At 38.4% G+C, this 17,833-nt stretch overlaps 1 protein-coding gene across 37 annotated transcripts in view; it reads right to left on the bottom strand.

The window, feature by feature from the left end:
• SPAG9 (sperm associated antigen 9) overlaps nucleotides 1-17,833 on the bottom strand; it is a 161,083-nt gene that overhangs the window by 26,920 nt on the left and 116,330 nt on the right. For 10 of the 37 annotated variants that reach the window (XM_077971068.1, XM_077971070.1, XM_077971071.1 and 7 more), the window contains 10 exons: nucleotides 15,772-15,829; nucleotides 14,582-14,734; nucleotides 13,735-13,786; nucleotides 10,245-10,375; nucleotides 7,549-7,605; nucleotides 6,323-6,496; nucleotides 4,129-4,258; nucleotides 3,014-3,103; nucleotides 2,623-2,793; nucleotides 1,311-1,482 (listed from right to left, as the gene is read on the bottom strand). In XM_077971068.1, coding sequence (XP_077827194.1) covers nucleotides 1,311-1,482; nucleotides 2,623-2,793; nucleotides 3,014-3,103; nucleotides 4,129-4,258; nucleotides 6,323-6,496; nucleotides 7,549-7,605; nucleotides 10,245-10,375; nucleotides 13,735-13,786; nucleotides 14,582-14,734; nucleotides 15,772-15,829 — 1,188 coding nt within the window. Of the gene's footprint in view, nucleotides 1-1,310; nucleotides 1,483-2,622; nucleotides 2,794-3,013; nucleotides 3,104-4,128; nucleotides 4,259-6,322; nucleotides 6,497-7,358; nucleotides 7,371-7,548; nucleotides 7,606-10,244; nucleotides 10,376-13,734; nucleotides 13,787-14,581; nucleotides 14,735-15,771; nucleotides 15,854-16,341; nucleotides 16,357-17,647; nucleotides 17,660-17,833 lie in introns of all 37 variants that reach the window. The other 27 variants (XM_028836352.2, XM_028836355.2, XM_028836356.2 and 24 more) reach the window with 7 other exon arrangements.

The raw sequence follows: 17,833 nt of genomic DNA, 5'->3' as shown, positions 1-17,833 counted from the left end.
AGTTCCAGACCAGCCTGGGCAACATGGTAAAACCCTGTCTACAGAAAGTACAAAAAACTTAGCCAGGTGTGGTGGTGTGCGCCTGTGGTCCCAGCTACTCAGGAGGCTGAGTTGGGAGGATCATTTGAGCCCGGGAGTCACGGCTGCAATTGAGTTGTGAATGCACCACTGCAATCTGGCCTGGGCAACAAAGTGAGACCCTGTCTCAAAAAACAAAAATAAAAATTTGTTAAGAGGGTAGATCTCAGGCTGGGTTCAGTGGCTCATGCCTGTAATCCCAGCACTTTGGGAGGCCGAAGTGGGTGGATCACTTGAGGTCAAAAGTTCAAGACTAACCTGACTGCCAGGCGTGGTGGGTCACGCCTGTAATCTCAGCACTTTGGGAGGCCGAGGCGGGTGGATCATGAGGTCTAGGGGTTTGAGACCAGCCTGGCCAATATGGTGACACCCTGTCTCTACCAAAAATACAAAAATTAGCTGGGTGTAGTGGCTCGTGCCTGTAGTCCCAGCTACTTGGGAGGCTAAGGCAGAAGAACTGCTTGAACCCAGGAGGTAGAGTTGAAGTGAGCTGAGATGGTGCCACTGCACTCCAGCATGGGTAACAGAGTGAGACTCCATCTCAAAAAAAAATTAAAATAAAATAAAAAGACTAGCCTGACCAACACGGCAAAACCCCGTCTCTAGTGAAAATGCAAAAAAGCAGCCAGGCGTGGTGGCAGGCGCCTGTAATTCCAGCTACTCGGGAGGCTGAGGCAGGAGAATCACTTGAACCCGGGAGGTGGAGGTTGCAGTGAGCCAAGATTGTGCCATTGCACTCCAGCCTGGGTAACAGAGTAAGACTCTGTCTCAAAAAAAAAAAAAAAAAACAAGTATCTCATATTAAGTGTTCCACAATAAAATATAAAATATAGAAAAGAACTTCATTCCTTTTCATGACTGAATAATATTCCAACATATGGATATATCACATACACATCTTTAATTTTTAAACTAATGTTTTAACATCACATAATGTTTAATCCAAAACTTTAGAAGACCTTTCCTTATTAATTAATCCAAACAGTCCTCCGGCTCCCAGTTATCTTCTCATATTTGCATTGTTTTATTTTCTTCACAGTTATTTTCACTACCTGAAAATATCTTCTTTATTCAATGGTTTCCAGTTTGTTTTTTAATCCTCCCCAACTAGAAAGAACATAAGCTTCATGACAGCAAGGTAAAGAACTGCATCTTCAGCTGCCACATCAATGTCCAGCAGGTAGGTGGTGTGGATGGAGGGGAGGGCAGAGAAACGCATGACTCACTCTTACCTGGTACACTTGCAATGCACAGAACATGAGAGTTGCAAACAGTGAAACTGTCTAGGATGTTGCCAGGTTGAATAGCATCAATAATAAGAACTTTTGTAGCCGAATGAGTGCTGGTACAGATCCAGACTAGACTGGATAATTCTTCTTGATTTTTTAACTCCTTCTGCTGTTCCTGTATAGACAAAGGACGAAAAATGTTTCAAACAATAAGTATGTGCAAATATTCATAAGGTGGTGCTGTTACAGTAAAAGGCAATACTATTTCAAATTTATCTCCAGATTATTTGGAAGGATAAAAATACAACCACTGATGTGGTTTGGCTGCATCCCTACCCAAATCTCAACTTGAATCGTATCTCCCCGAATTCCCACGTGTTGTGAGAGGGACCCAGCGGGAGGTAACTGAATCACAGGGCCAGTCTTTCCTGTGCTATTCTCGTGACAGTGAATAAGTCTCACGAGATCTGATGGGTTTATTAGAGGTTTTCACTCTTGCTCATTTCCACTTTTGCTCGTTTTCACTCTTCCTCATTTTCTCTTGCTGCCACCATGTAAGAAGTGCCTTTCATCTCCTGCCATGATTCTGAGGCCTCCCCAGAGGTTACCTATGTAATCCCAACTAAACTTCTTTTTCCTTCCCAGTCTCGGGTATGTGTTTATCAGCAGTGTGAATACAGACTAATACAACCACCCATCAATATTAATTAGTAGATGAAAAACTAGCAGTTAGGCTGGCACAGTGGCTCACGTCTGTAATCCCAGCACTTTGGGAGGCTGAGGTGGGAGGATTGCTTGAGACCAGGAGTTTGAGACTCGCCTGGTCAACACAGTGAAACCCTCATCTCTACAAAAAAAATAAAAGAATTAGCCAGGTGTGGTGGTGTGGGTGTGTAGTCCCAGTTACTCGGGTGGCTGAGGTGGACGGATCACTTGAGTCCAGGAGGTTAACACTGCAGTGAGCCATGATCATGCCACTGCACTCCAGTCTATGTGATAGAGCGAGACTCTGTCTATAAATAGCAACAACAAAACTAACAGGTAAAGCAGAACAATGATAAAACGTTCTATTATCTTGATCACTGTAGTGATTACATAGGTGTACACATGTGTCAAAACTCTGCCCTATACCCATTTCAAGTGCACACTTTATTGCATGTAAATTATACCTCGATAAAATTTATTTTAAAAGGGTGCTGAGGGACAGTAAGCCAGGGCATAATAATTCCAGTTAGAAGCTGGACCCAGAGGTGAATTTTGGATGAAAGAGTTAAACTCATAGTCTCATAAACCAGGTCAAATGTTACACACTTACCTTAAGTTCCTGATCTAACTTATCTAAACTACTCTGAGAGGCACTTCGCTGTTTACTGCCTTCTGTATCCAAACCAGCAACATCCTTGTAAAATACACTTGCTCCAACAACAGAACCACCATCTCTGGTCTTCCCACCAGATAAATTGACTCCAACAGCACACCACAGCTTCTCAGGTGAAAAAGAAAACAATATTAAGTCTAGAAATGTTTAGAATTTTCCTTTTTTCTTAAAATAACTAATGGTTGTAAATACAGGTCTTTAATATAACCTAAAATTATAAAATGAACAATAACCTCACCATAGAAGTAATACTTATGCTTTTTTGGTTTTAGAAAAAAAACTACCCAGAGTTTAGAAAATATCTCCTTTAAATTCACAATGAACTTACTTTCATTGATGTATCTTTTTCATCTAGAGGTCTGAGATAGACAGGCACAGGTAAATTTTTCATCTTATTTTCACCTTGACCATTGGTTACCTAATAATCGTGGAAGGAGGAGCGAAAAAGGCACATCAAAAGTGAAATTCTTATAGATCCACTGAGACATGAGCAAGCACTGCTGTTATTTACTCCTTGAAATCAAGCTCAGGTTTTTTTGTTTTTGTTTTTGTTTTTGTTTTTTTTGAGACAGGGTTGTTCTGCTGCCCAGGCTAGAGTACAGTGGCTCGATCACGGCTCACTGCAGCCTCAATCTGCCGGGCTTACGCGGTCCCCTCCCACCTCAGTCTCCCAGGTAGCTGGGACTACAGGCACAGGCCACCACACCCAGCTAATTTTTTAAATTTTTTGTAGAGATGAGGTCATGCTGTGTTGCCTAGGCTGGTCTCAAACTCCCTGAGCTCAAGCCATTCTCCACCTTGGCCTCCCAAAGTGTTAGGATTATAGGCATGAGCCAATAACAGGCATCATGAGCCAATGACAGGCATCAGCCAATTTTGCCATTCTTATTTGAGCAATTCAATAAACATGATACAATGGGAGCTCAAAAAGAGGCTCTAATTCACACATATGCGCACACATGCACACGCATATGTGTTTGTACATGAACATGTGAGTCTTTTGGGGTAGGAATTACGGAGTAGACAGATAAAGTTCCTGAAGACCTGAACTTAATTTTAAATGAACAGTTTGAAAAGTTCCATGCCAATGATTTTTTTCAATAATGACACTGGTTTTTCAAAAAACGAAATCTTCAAATATTAAACCAGAATTGCTCTGGCGACAGCAGAGCGGGTACCTCAAACTCCGCGCACTTAGCCACCCTTCACTGACTCCTCCCCTCCTCACACACTCAGAGCATTTCATTTGAGTTCTACAGCTCCAGAAAACAGCCTGAAAGCCACCACCCTCCATGCTTAAATGTGTGCCCAGTCCATGTGGCTGAGATGAGCAGGGCTGAGATGAGCAGGGCTGGGATGAGGATGGTGAATCCTTCATGCCCAGGCACACTCAACTCGCCCTCTTCTTTCCTGCTGGATGCTCTTACCACATGTGCATATTACCTGTTTGTACTTCTGAGGCAGACTCCAGCCAAAAGCCTGCACTCTACCATCTTCCTTCTGAACATGTGCTTTTACCTGACGATACTGCTCTCTCTTTTGTTCTCTGCGTGAGGCTAAACTAGCTTCAGTTCTAAAAGGAAAAAAGATTTTCCTTTTTAATTATGTGAATACATTTAATTACGTTTATCCCCAGTTTTATCTCTCCTCTGTCACTAAAACAGCAAAAACAACAAAAATTTACATGATTTCAAATTAGTTTATTCCAACTGTAACAGCTCCTTAAAAAGTGTTGTAACAGGCTGGGCGCGTTGGCTTATGCCAGTAATCCCAGCACTTTGGGAGGCCAAGGAGGGCAGATAGCCTGACGTCAGGAATTCAAGAGCAGCCTGGCCAACATGGTAAAACCCCGTCTCTGCTAAAAATACAAAAATTAGCCAGGCATGGTGGTGCGGACCTATAATTCCAGCTACTCGGGAGGCTGAGGCAGGAAAATCATTTGAACCTGGGTGGTGGAGGTTGTAGTGAGCCAAGATGGCACCACTGCACTCCAGCCTAGGGGACAAGAACAAAACACCATCTCAAAAAAAAAAAAAAAGTGTTATACTAAAGCTGGTCTTTTTAAGTTTGTGTAGTTAATTCAGTGCCTAAGCTTTAACAGGTTAGCAAGCAGCTTTGTTACATTAAATTGAATCATCAGCCACCAAATTTATTTATTTTATTTATTTTTTTGAGACAGAGTCTCCCTCTGAAACCTAGGCTGGAGTGCAATGGCGCGATCTCGGCTCACTGCAAGCTCCGCCTCCCAGGTTCACACCATTCTCCTGCCTCAGCCTCCCGAGTAGCTGGGACTACAGGCGCCCACGACCACACCCGGCTGATTTTTTTGTATTTTTAGTAGAGACGGGGTTTCACCATGTTAGCTAGGATGGTCTCAATTCCTGACTTTGTGATCTGCCCGCCTTGGCCTCCCAAAGTGCTGGGATTACAGGCCTGAGCCACTGTGTTCGGCCCCAGCCACCAATTTTCTATCAGGTTTCAGATGCTGGCCATATGAAACGGGAAAATTCTTAAGTATTTTTGGCTTTTTTGTTGTTGTCGTTCATTAAACAAATATTTACTGAGAATATCCTAATGCCAGAAAATGTGCTGGAAGTGATTTAAAAATTGAATAAATCAATATCTGCTTAGGAAGATTGATATAGGTTAGATTTTAGATCCCATTAACTTGTTTCAGAAGATAAAAATGCAAACTGATTTGGTAAACTTTGTACTTATAAGGTAAAATATTATTAAAATGATTTTGAAAATAATTTGCCATTCTTTTGGCCATTTAAATTTTCATAAGATGAGTTGCTATGTATATATACCACAGTTAACGTATCTACCTATATGTCAGATACTTTACAGATAATAATTGGATCCAATCACCTTTGAGATAGGGTATCAGATTAATTTTACAGACAGAGAAACTGAGGGCTCTGAAAGGTTAATTTGCCCAAGCATTTGTACCTAATGGGTAGTCAAATCAGGACAGAAAACCAGGTCCTTTGACACCAACAGAAATGTTCAGACATTTAGGATAAAGGCTCATTTATCTCTGAAAACCATTAACATTTCTATTAATAGGTATTTATCAATGTTATCATACCAGCAAAAATGAGGCATTTTTAAAAAATCCTTCTCTTTTATAAAAACTAAAATGCAATTTTCATAAAAACTGTTGACTATAAGTAATTTACTTAAAGATAGCCAAGTTACAGAAATGATTTTATTTATTTATTTTTTATTTATTTATTTATTTTTTGAGACGGAGTCTCACTCTGTCGCCCAGGCTAGAGCAGTGGCATGATCTCAGCTCGCTGCAACCCCACCTCCTGGGTTCAAGCGATTCTTCTGCCTCAGCCTCCCAAGTAGCTGGGATTACAGCCACACACCACCATGCCCAGCTAATTTTTGTATTTTTAGTAGAGACAGGGTTTCACCGTATTGGCTAAGCTTGTCTCCAACTCCTGACCTCATGATCCGCCCACCTTGGCCTCCCAAAGTGCTGGGATTACAGGCGTGAGCCACTGCGCCCAGCCCAGAAATGATTTTTTTATAGATTTACCTGAATCCTTATAGCTGATAAAAGGCCAAGAATATTCTGAACCATTAACTTAATTTAGAGTATAACGATTAATTTGAAGAGACTTACTCTTCACTAAGGAAATCAAAGGCTTTGGACTTATCCCCAGGGAGCTGAGATAAGGTGCTGCTTCTTTTCTTGACAGAGGGAGTAACATGAGATGTGGGTGCATTGTACTTCAGATTAACAGGTGGTTCAGGCTTCTTAGTCGTGTTACTTGAGGAGCTGAAAAGTCGGCTGAAACTAAAAGAAGAAAGTATGTCTGCATGTCACATGTACTGTGAGAAACAACCCTTGATTTTCCACAAACTTTTATGCTGAAGAAAATTTCAGAGCACTTTTACAAGGCAATGAATTAGAAATTGGCAAAAACAGTTTCTGTAGTTACACGCTGCAGCCTTAGCAATAACTCATAGCCAAACTCAGACATTCAGCGAAGAGAAACTATTGCTTAGATTGGCGGGTGCCTGTTCTTTAACCAGCAATTTCCATAATGAAAGCAAGAAGCTCTTAAGTAGAGGAAACTTCTCCTACTAAATAAATATATACTTTTTTGGTTTTTTTGCTAGCTCCTACTTGGTGCAAGGTAAGAGCGATTGTTAAACAGCAAGGTTATGGCTGTGTGATGTGAATAGAAGCTTAGTATGCCAGTTCTAAAAATAGCTTATTATAATCAAGTACTAGCACACATATTACCGTGTTAACACACATCTTATACATTTTCTGATTAAGCTCAATTTAAATAACTACTTTCAGGTCTATTTTTTTTTAAACTGACACTTCCATTAAATAGCAGATTCACCAAAAATGGGTAAGTTTTAATCACAGTAAACACAGAGTACTTCTAGCACAAACATAACCCAAGCCCAATACATACACAATACTACTCAAACCCTACAAGCACTAAATTCCTCATCTTCACTTTGTAAGGTTTCTTACAATTACAAAACCAGCCAATCAGAAGCCTATTTAATGGGGATCCAGGTCACTTTCAAGTCTATAAATAATTCCCATTATTTAAATTTGGCAGAGGATTGCAACAAATGCACAATCAACACGATGCAGCTTACAATATCATTTTTTTTGTCCTTGAGAACAGCCTTACCGAGTTGGCATACTATAGATTAAAAAAAAAAAAAAAAAGGTCAGTTTAGCTACTTACCCATTACCCTAGTTTAAAAAAAAAAAATGAAGGAAAGAAAATGGACATAAAATCATTCTTGGAAATAAATTTTGACTGCAATTTTCTTGTCTCATGTGCTGTCTAACATCTTTATTTGTTTTTCAATACTTACAACTGCCAAATGCTTGACCTTTTTTTTTCCTGCATGGCTGGATTTTCTCGTGATGCCCTACATTCAAAAAGAAAAGAAAATAAATATGTTATCAGTGAGGTAGTCTACCTTTCTTTCTGAAGAACAAGAGACCCAAGAAGTTCATGGGATACTCAGAGAAGAGTCAACAATTAAATTCAATAAATACAGTAGTTACTTTGACCTACCATGTGTCAGTCAATCTGCTAAAGCTAATTCTACCAAGAAAAATAAAATTATCATCCCTCCCTCAAAGAGCTTAGTCTACCGACAGAGGATTATAATACGTGCTAGACAGATAGCCAACATGCCTGAATGGTATTTAACATTTTTTATTGAAAAGATACCCTCTAACTTTCCCTTTTATTAAAATATTGCCTTGTAAATTCCCATCTTTACATGAAAGTCTCTATCACCTGTATTTGCAGCTCTCACAAAATAGCTTGAAACTTTGGCGTTCTGAGGGGTCATTTTTCATAAGACTAAAACTTCTCCGTCACTGGAAAGATGACCACAGCAGGGAAGAGGATAAACTGGATTGACAGGTAATTCAACAAAATTTCAGAAAATAGGATATTCCAAATTGATTTATAAGGTGGTAGAGATTCTGCCATCATAATCAGAGCTCCCTTTTCATTACTTTTTTGTTACGAACTAAATTAAAAGCATTCTTTAATTCAGTGAATAAGTTAAAAGTAAGCTACCATTTCCTTTAATCTGTTGACTACCACTTGGCTGCTAGAGTTAAAAACAGCAATGGAAAGTGAAGTCCGGCTGGGCACAGTGGCTCACGCCTGTAATCCCAGCACTTTGAGAAGCCGAAGCGGGTGGATCACTTGAGATCAAAAGTTCGAGACCAGCCTGACCAACATGACAAAACCCTGTCTCTACTAAAAAAATACAAAAAGTAGCTGGGCATGGTAGTGCACACCTGGAAACCCAGCTACCAGGGAGCCAAGGCAGGAGAATTGCTTGAACCCAGTGAGTGGAGGATGCAGTGAGCTGAGATTGCACCTCTGCACTCCAGTATGGGCAACAGAGCAAGACTCCATCTCAATAAATAAATAAAGTCCACTTTCAGTTTTTTGAATATTTACTTACTATTTATTCGATATCCACTAAATACTGCAGTTAAGAACACACTTCTTAGTGGGTTAGTTTCATTGTCTAGTAAATATAGATTAGAATACTGATCTTCCTTATGGGCAGTTATAAGCAATTACAATTACAGCAAATTGTAAAATGATGTGTTAAAACACTTGATTCTAGTATAACATTGGTAAAGGGTACATAAACTGAAATAAATGATGTAATACTAAGGAAGTAAAAGTTGGCAATTAAGGAATATGCTCATAAACTTAAAAACAACATGTGAATGTATACTATTATTGGTAAATCTGATGGGGGCAGCTCATTTATAAACTTTTCGGGAGCTCTTTCTAAATTAAAGAAACACTGTTACTGAGACCATGACCATTAGATGGCAGCATTGGGTGAGATTTAAGAGCCACCTGACTGAAAGATACCAATGGAAGGGTGTACTTGGCACAAACAGTTAGAAAAGAGGGAAAGATCTCATTGTTCAGTTCCCACCTATGAGTGAGAACATGCGGTGTTTGGTTTTCTGTTCTTGTGATAGTTTGCTAAGAATGATGGTTTCCAACTGCATCCATGTCCCTACAAAGGACACAAACTCATCCTTTTTTATGGCGGCATAGTATTCCATGGTGTATATGTGCCACATTTTCTTAATCCAGTCTGTCACTGATGGACATTTGGGTTGATTCCAAGTCTTTGCTATTGTGGATAGTGCCGCAGTAAACATACGTGTGCATGTGTCTTTATAGCAGCATGATTTATAATCTTTTGGGTATATCCCCAGTAATGGGATGGCTGGGTCATATGGTACATCTAGTTCTAGATCCTTGAGGAATTGCCATACTGTTTTCCATAATGGTTGAACTAGTTTACAATCCCACCAACAGTGTAAAAGTGTTCCTATTTCTCCACATCCTCTCCAGCACCTGTTGTTTCCTGACTTTTTAATGATCGCCATTCTAACTGGTGTGAGATGGTATCTCATGGGGAGGGACTGCATTGGGAGTTATACCTGATGTAAATGACGAGTTGATGGGTGCTGACGAGTTGATGGGTGCAGCACACCAACATGGCACAAGTATACATATGTAACAAACCTGCACGTTATGCACATGTACCCTAAAACTTAAAGTATAATAATAAATAAATAAATAAATAAATAAAATAAAAAAATTAAAAAAAAGAAAAGAGGGAAAGAAATCAAGCAAGAGTATTTGACAGAAAGACACTGAGTCAAAATAATTGATTTTCCTGTGTTGCATATGAAATTGTGATCTTTTCCGGACATTACCGGGAAAGTAGTATTGATTTCTACACATGAAAAATGACCATCATTCCTAAGTAATAATAATTGCCTTTTAGAGGTCATCGTAACATCCTCCAAGATCGCTTACTGGCCCAAAAAGCACCTCCTTTGATCACATTCTGTTGCTAATTCTGAGTGTTACTTTAGAAAGTCTCTCCTAGTAAACAGAGAAAGGGACTTGGATCTCACAGGGCAGGACTTTAGTTCCAAATGAAGGAATATTCAAACCTACAAAATAATAGTAGGAAAATAATGGAATGCTTGTTATACACACCGAATCATCTCTGTCCATCGAACAGCTTCTTGAAGCTCCATCAATCTCTCTTTATACTGGTTTCTCTCCATGAGAACACGGGCCATTTCTACTCTAGTAAACCGTTTCCTCTGGGCTGTGGGAATATCACTCTATAATGACAAGAAAATGAGAGATCATTCTGGAAGCTTATATATGTCTTGGTGTTCATCTCAGAGTTATGCAAAATCTTCCAGTTTTTAAGCATTCCTTAATTTCTAATCTAGTAGATCATTTAAAGAAAAATGGCCTTATAACAAAATCAACAGAGATTTTTTAAAATTATTTTTTTAAATATATTTTTTGAGACAGGGTCTTGATCTGTTGCCCACCCTGAAGCACAGTGGTGAAATCACAGCTCACTGCAGCCTCAAACTTCTGCGTTAAAGCAATCTGCCCACCTCAGCCTCCTGAGTAGCTTGGACTACAGGTACATGCTAACATGCCCGATTAATTTTTAAATTTTTTTGTAGAGACAGGGTCTCGTTATGTTGCCCAGGCTGGTCTTGAAATACTGGACTCCAGTGGTCCTCCTGCCTCAGCTTCCCAAAGTGTTGGGACTATAGGTGTAAGCCACTGTGTCCAGCCAACAAAGAGATTTAAATAATCACTCATGACTACAAAGATAAAAGGTGGCAATTTAATTTCTGAATATATACATACATATTTGAACACATTACAAAGAAATCATAAAGAGTACTGGGGGTCTATTCTCGTAGTTCTTAAAAATATATAAAAAATAAGGCTAAAAAATAGAATAGTAGGGGGCAGGACACATTGGCTCACGCCTGTAGTAGTGGCACTTTGGGAGTCTGAGGCAGGTAGATTGCTCAAGCTTAGTTTGAGACCAGCCTAGGCAACATAGTAAAACCCTGTAGCCAGGAGTGGTGGCACACATCTGTAGTTCCAGCTACTTGGGAAGCTGAGGTAGGAGGATGGCTTGAGCTGGGAGATCGAGGCTGCAGTGAGCCATGATCATACCACTGCAGTTCAACTTGGGCAAGAGAGTGCAATCCTGTCTTTAAAAAACAAAACTACAACAACAACAAAAAAAACCAGTAGGGCCTGGCACGATGGTCCATGCCTATAATCCTAGCACTTTGGGAGTATCACCTGAGCCCAGGAATTTGAGACCAGCCTTGGCAATGTGGTGTGAGATCCCATCTCTACAGAAAATAAAAAATTAGCCAGGTATGGGGTGGCACACAACTTTGGTCGCAGCTACTCAGGAGGCTGAGGTTAAAAAAATAAAAATTGCATAGAATTGCTCGAGGCCAAGAGTTCAAGACCAGCCTAGGCAACACAGTGAGACCCTGGCTCTACAAAAAATTAAATTAAATAGCCAGGTGGGGTGGCATGCACCTGTAGTCCCAGCTACTTGGGAGGTTGAGGTAGGAGGATCACTTGAGCCCAGGAGTTCAAGGCTGTAGTGAGCTGATTGTCACTGTACTCCTCCAGCCTGGGTAACAGAGCGAGACTCTGTCTTTAAAAAATAGTAATAATACTAAAATAAAAATAAAGAATAGTGCAGATTTTAAACTAAAACCAAAATTGTTATCTACATAGATTTAATATGCTATTGTAAGTTTCACCTAAAAATGTTGCTCTAACATTATTTTAATTCATGCTCTGTAACAACTGTCACTCAGAAAATAGTTATAAGTTAGTTCCATTTATCTCAAATTACCAAACCACATACTCACCTGAGACCAGCATGAAGGGTAAACTTACTGCCTAGTTACCAAGGTATTCAACTATAAGAGTCGCTAAAATACCAACATAAATGCAAACAGATGGAGACAATTGTATTAGTCAGAATTACTCTTAGAGAGTAATGTGAATATAGAGTAAGCATAGGGGTAAGACCTCAAAGGAGCACGGCTCAAGTCAATGTCCTATAGGCTTTCATTATCCACATTTTGCATCAAAGCTGAAAGGTTTGGGACAGTAAGAAAGACGCTAAGCTTAGCCCTTAGCAGTCCTCCTCCTTTGTTGTTCTGTTACAGAACCTGGGCCTCTCCTTTCAATAAAGTTAAACAACAAGTGATAAAGATCTTAAGTTTATAACACAGCAAGCCCACTAGTAGGTATGTACTCTGGAAAGGCTACTTACTGCTCCTGCCCACCTGGAGACTTGTACTGTAATGTTTGTAACAACAGCATTGTAAAAAGCTGAGACAAACTAAATATTCCTTAACAGAAAAATAAAAACATAAATTGTAGACTATTCATTCAATGGGGTATCATAAAGTAGTAAACATGAATGATAACTACAGCACTATATTAAAACGTGGATGAATCTCAAAAACATGCCACTGAGGAAAAGAAGCTGGTCCCCAAGACTAAATATAGTGTGAAACACAAAAAAGTAAAAATTAAAACATATATACATATGTGATATGATAAAATTACTTTTTAAAGTTAAGCAAATGATAAATATAGGATAGCAGCTTTCTCTGCAGGGGAGGAACGCAGAATAGTTCAATGTTTAGCAATGTTCTAATGATCAGATTGGGTGGTAAGTTCAAAATGTTAATTTATTATGATTCATAACCTGCAGGCCTTACATGTTTTTGTGTGTATCATTAAATAAGATATTAAAAAACAGAGACTGAAGGGGCACCAAGTGATCATTCTGTCCAAAACAACCATATATCTTTGGTCTGACCTTTGACCTGCAAATATCTGTTACAAGAATGATTATGACGCTGGGCTGGGTGGCTCACACCTGTAATCCCAGCACTGTGGGAGGCTGACTGGGGTGGATTACCTAAAGCCAGGAGTTAAGAGACCAGCCTGGCCAACATGGCAAAATCCCACCTCTACCAAAAATACAAAAAATTAGCCAAATTAGACCTGTAGTCCCAGCTCCTCGGGAGGCTGAGGCACAAGAATGGCTTGAACCTGGAAGGTGGAAGTTGTAGTGAGCTGAGATCGCACCACTGCACTCCAGCCTCGTCGGTGACAGACTGAGACTCTGCCTCAAAAAAAAAAAAAGAAGACTAGAAGTATGCTAAGCATATTAGCAAGAAGCTCATGTTTATTCTTTTGTACTTATGTTCACAACAATATGAACTAATTGGCTAGTACTAAAGTTCTAGACTTCATCTTTTGTTTAATGCTATTAAATAATTATTATTGTTAAGCTTTCATATTTCTAAATCAAAAATTGAAACCAAACAACAATAACAACAACCAAAAACCCCAAAATGTCCCAGTTGGTCCTTGAACTTGAACATGCAAATACAGGTGCACAGAGGCACAGAGGGAAAATGAACACACTGCATGGAGCCAGAAAGCTCAGCATCTGGATACCATGTAAAAGCATGAGCTATCCTATTCATGACCATTAACATGCTTCCTGACTTTTAAAAATCTTTATAGTATTATATCCAAAGCTTACTTAGAAAGAGCTTCCCAAAATACCAAAACATGGTAAGGTAAGAAAAAAAGTCCAGAACTGTAAACCTACATCATCATCATCTTTTGCTTTTTGCCTTGCATCTTCAGCTTCTGCTCGAGCTCTAGTGGGGAAAAAACAAAACAAAACATGTTATTTGAATTGAGCTCATCTTTTCAAAAAAAAAAAAAAAAAAGAGAGAGAGTAGGTCAACAATTTTAACTACCACTAAAGGATTATTTTTCTTTTCCCAAACAGGGTATTTAGCCACCTTCATTTGGTGGAGTATCATCATATCATAGCATTGTTTTCAGAAATAAACAGGTATTAAAGAAAGCGGGATTTAAAAAAATAATGTTTTAAATTTCCTTATTATCAAAACAAAGATGTTTGAACAGTCTCCAACTTTTTTTGCATCATTATAGACATAAAAAATGACAGTATTTAGGCTGGGCGCAGTGGCTTATGCCTGTAATCCCAGCACTTTGGGAGGCCAAGGCAGGTGGATCACCTGAGGTCAGGAGTTCAAGACCAGCCTGGCCAACATGGCGAAACCCTGTCTCCAATAAAAGTACAAAAATTAGCCGTGTGTGGTGGCAGGTGCCCGTAATCCCAGCTACTCAGAAGGCTGAGGCAAGAGAATCGCTTGAACTCAGGAGGCAGAGGTTGCAGTGAGCCACAGCCTTGCCACTTCACCCCAGCCTGGGTGACAGGAGTCAATATTTAGATAATAGGCTAGCAACTGGAGAGGCCTGCTCACAGCAGAGGCAATGGGCTGGGGCACTTTGCCCTCTCCCAGGCAGCTCTTGGCCTTCCAGGCTTAAGTGGACAGAAGGTCTCAGTCTCAGGGTTACACCTGTAACCCTTTGTGGCATAACTGGCAAAGAGTTTGGTTTAGAACAACACAGTTAAAACTTACTTCCTAAGCTCTTCCTCCAATTCTTTGTTCTTTTCCTCTAGCTTCAGTTTGGCTTGCTTCACAGCCTCCAATTCCCCTTGCAGCACATCTTTCTCACAGGTCAGTTCATCCACTTTTGCTATCAAATCATTCTTCACTATGTTCAAAGCATTTCTAAGAAACACATATTTCAAGTGCATCATTACAAATAAATATTCTTTCCATCTTTCAGCTATTCCTTTGTAGACTAAAGTAACTGTACAACCATAAAGATGAATAATTTAATACTTTAAGACATTCTACCTGATGTTGTTTGTAGATAAATGCAAAAAGAACACAAAGCAACAGTCTAAGGTTTTACTCATTTATCAAATGAATAAAACAAGACAGACCATCAATTACTAAAAAGTGAGAATATTAAATTTTAAAAATAGCATTCATGAGGTTACTATTGTTAATAATTCCTGAGAATATATTACCCAATCAATAAAGTAAAATTATTCCTTGATGTTACCTTTAATAAATAACGAGAAAAGTCTAAACTGGAAAGTTAAGACAGTCTAAGCTGAAGAAAAAAAATGGAGATCCAGTTCCTTTGGGCATAGTGGGCATAGGACCTCATTATAACTGTAGTCTGTCTTGGATATACACAGATGTTCCAAAGTTGCTCTGATACAGCAAACTGATAAAGGAACCCAGTCAGCTTTTCCACATGACTGGGGATCTGTCCCACTAAATGTGTCTGAGGGCTTAAGACTCCACAAATTGCACCCAAGGATGCACAGCTAAGGAAGGCAGCTCTGAAGAGGAAGGCTGAGTATACTTCAAAATATTTGTCTGGAAATAAAAGAAACCCCAGGAGAAGAGATAAGAAAACAGACAAATGTCAGGGGAGGGAATAAAAAAACTGTAAAACCAGGACAAATCCAGAAGATTAAGAAAAAGGCATGGATACTTATAGAGTGAAAAGGAGATGACAATTTGTTTCTACAAAAAAACAGGGCAAGGAAACATATCCATCAGGGCAATGTAGGTCCCAACATTACGCACGCGCGCGCGCGCGTGTGTGTGTGTGTGTGTACACTCAGAGGAGGGGAACGAGATGGGACAGGGAGATTCCATTAGTATTACGTTAAAATGATGAAGTGTCATTGACTTGGACAAGAATAAAATTATTTATCTTCTGTTGTTAAAATTTCACATATACTTACTTGGTTTCCAACAGTTGTGTATTTTCTAATATAAGATTCTCAACTTCCCGACCCATTCCTATCAAAAGAAAAAAGATAAAGACTTTGAAAATAAATACATCAATAATCATATACATTTAAAATATAAGCTACAGTCACAAGTTTTATTTTAGAAATGTTATCTGTCCTTTATTAATCTTATTTTGTCTATTTCATTTGATGGATCTACTTTAATAGATTATAAAATTATAAATAATTATTCATTACAAACAAGGCTAAAGATTTTGTTGGCCAATTTCTTTCTTAAATCTGGATTGGCTTGCTAGGGAATAAGGCCAATTTTCAATATCTGTTAGTCTATATTTTATTTCTCATAGATAGTATTTCAAAAGGATCAAGACGTTTCTGCCAAATATTCTAATATTCCAACATTATTTAGGGGAAAAAAGAACAGCTTTAATATGGATCTAAATTGTTTCTAAATCACATCCGACCTTGGAGGCTTTTGCCTAAAAATTAGACCTTATTAATAGAGAACAGGCAAAACCAAGGCCAAAGAAAGACAGAACCCCAAGGCAGATGAAACCTTACCAAAGAAATTATGGTCTTAAAGCCCATGCATTCCATGTAAAGCAAAAACAAAGAACAAGAAATGTTTTACGTAAGAAACAGCATGAAAACAGATTATTAATCTATAAAGTTTTATACATGATATGAAAACATCTGGAATCACAATGTTATGATTTAATGCATAATGATGTGTAAAAGACAGAAATAAAGATGATTTCCTTCATTCATAAGGATGCTGATATAGCTAAAAAATGCTTTACCAATTCTTTCTCACAATAAAAATGACTATAATTAGATTGAAAATCTTCAATCAACAATACAAACTTTCCTTCAAAGTGCCACCTATAAAATAATAATGTTCAGTTATCACTTGAGTGGCTATCTTTGACAGTGTTTGGCATTTTAATGACTACTGTGAGACAGGCACATACAGCATCCAATGCAAGATCCAACGGACTGGTCTTTAGGGAGAAGAAAGCTAGTAATTTGATTCTCCTGAGAAACTGAAGAAATGAAACAACACACTAGGGAATATCACTCAAAAAACAAAAAGTCAAAGCAAAACAAAAAAAACCCAAAAAAACAAAAAAACCCACCAGTCACTCATCTCAAGGAATTGTGAGCTAATAATGTTGGAAAATCACATACAATGGAAGAAGTAATAATCATAACCCAAGTAAACAGGAAAGAAATCTTTCTAAAGAAAACTACACAAGACAAAGGAGTTAACATGTTCCTTTATTTTAAAAAAGGTAATTTTCCAAATGATTTTAAAATTACTTAAAACAAATACAGCCAACCTAGGAATGCTACATATTCTGTGCACCTGGACTCATATTTTGTCTATATTCTAATTTTCTCAAAGATCAAGGTACTTACACCAGAATGAATTAAATATCAGAAATAGATTACTTAATCATCTACCTATGTATTATCCACAAACTGAAACCAAAGCAAACAAAATAAAAATCCCAAAAATGTTTCCAAATTCTTAACTCCAAAACAATCTTCGGCAAGATATTTGCTTAAAACACTAATGCTAACTTTTTCTTCCTTTGTAGATACAATGGCTGGGAAAGTTAACTTTTTAATAAAGTTATAGAGACAGAAGAAATAAGAGTGTAGACTGGTTGAAAAAAGTTTATATAGTAACTATGTTTGCTATAAACTCTCAAGCACTTAGATAAGCATGAAAGCTGAAAATATATGAAAGGCAAAAAAATAGTTGAGCAGAAAAAAATGATGAGAAAGCATTAGATGAGAACAGCAGCCAAGAACACCTAGCTTAAAAAGCAGTAATATTAAAATATTCAAAAATCATACACACCAGAATATTCCCCTAGGTAAGCAGCCCAAGAAAAAAATGAGTGAGAATCTCAATTAGATTGTTTTCAGAAAGCAAGAACTAAACTCATTTACTTTGAAAGAGAGGAAACAAAGAAATTGACAAGATGTAGAGAAACCATTAACTAAACACAATGAAGTGTAAATATTTATAAAAAGGAAAAAAATT

This window comes from Macaca mulatta, chromosome 16 (assembly GCF_049350105.2).
Source record: "Macaca mulatta isolate MMU2019108-1 chromosome 16, T2T-MMU8v2.0, whole genome shotgun sequence".
NCBI lineage: Eukaryota > Metazoa > Chordata > Mammalia > Primates > Cercopithecidae > Macaca > Macaca mulatta.
This window is presented reverse-complemented; position numbering and strand designations above follow the sequence as displayed.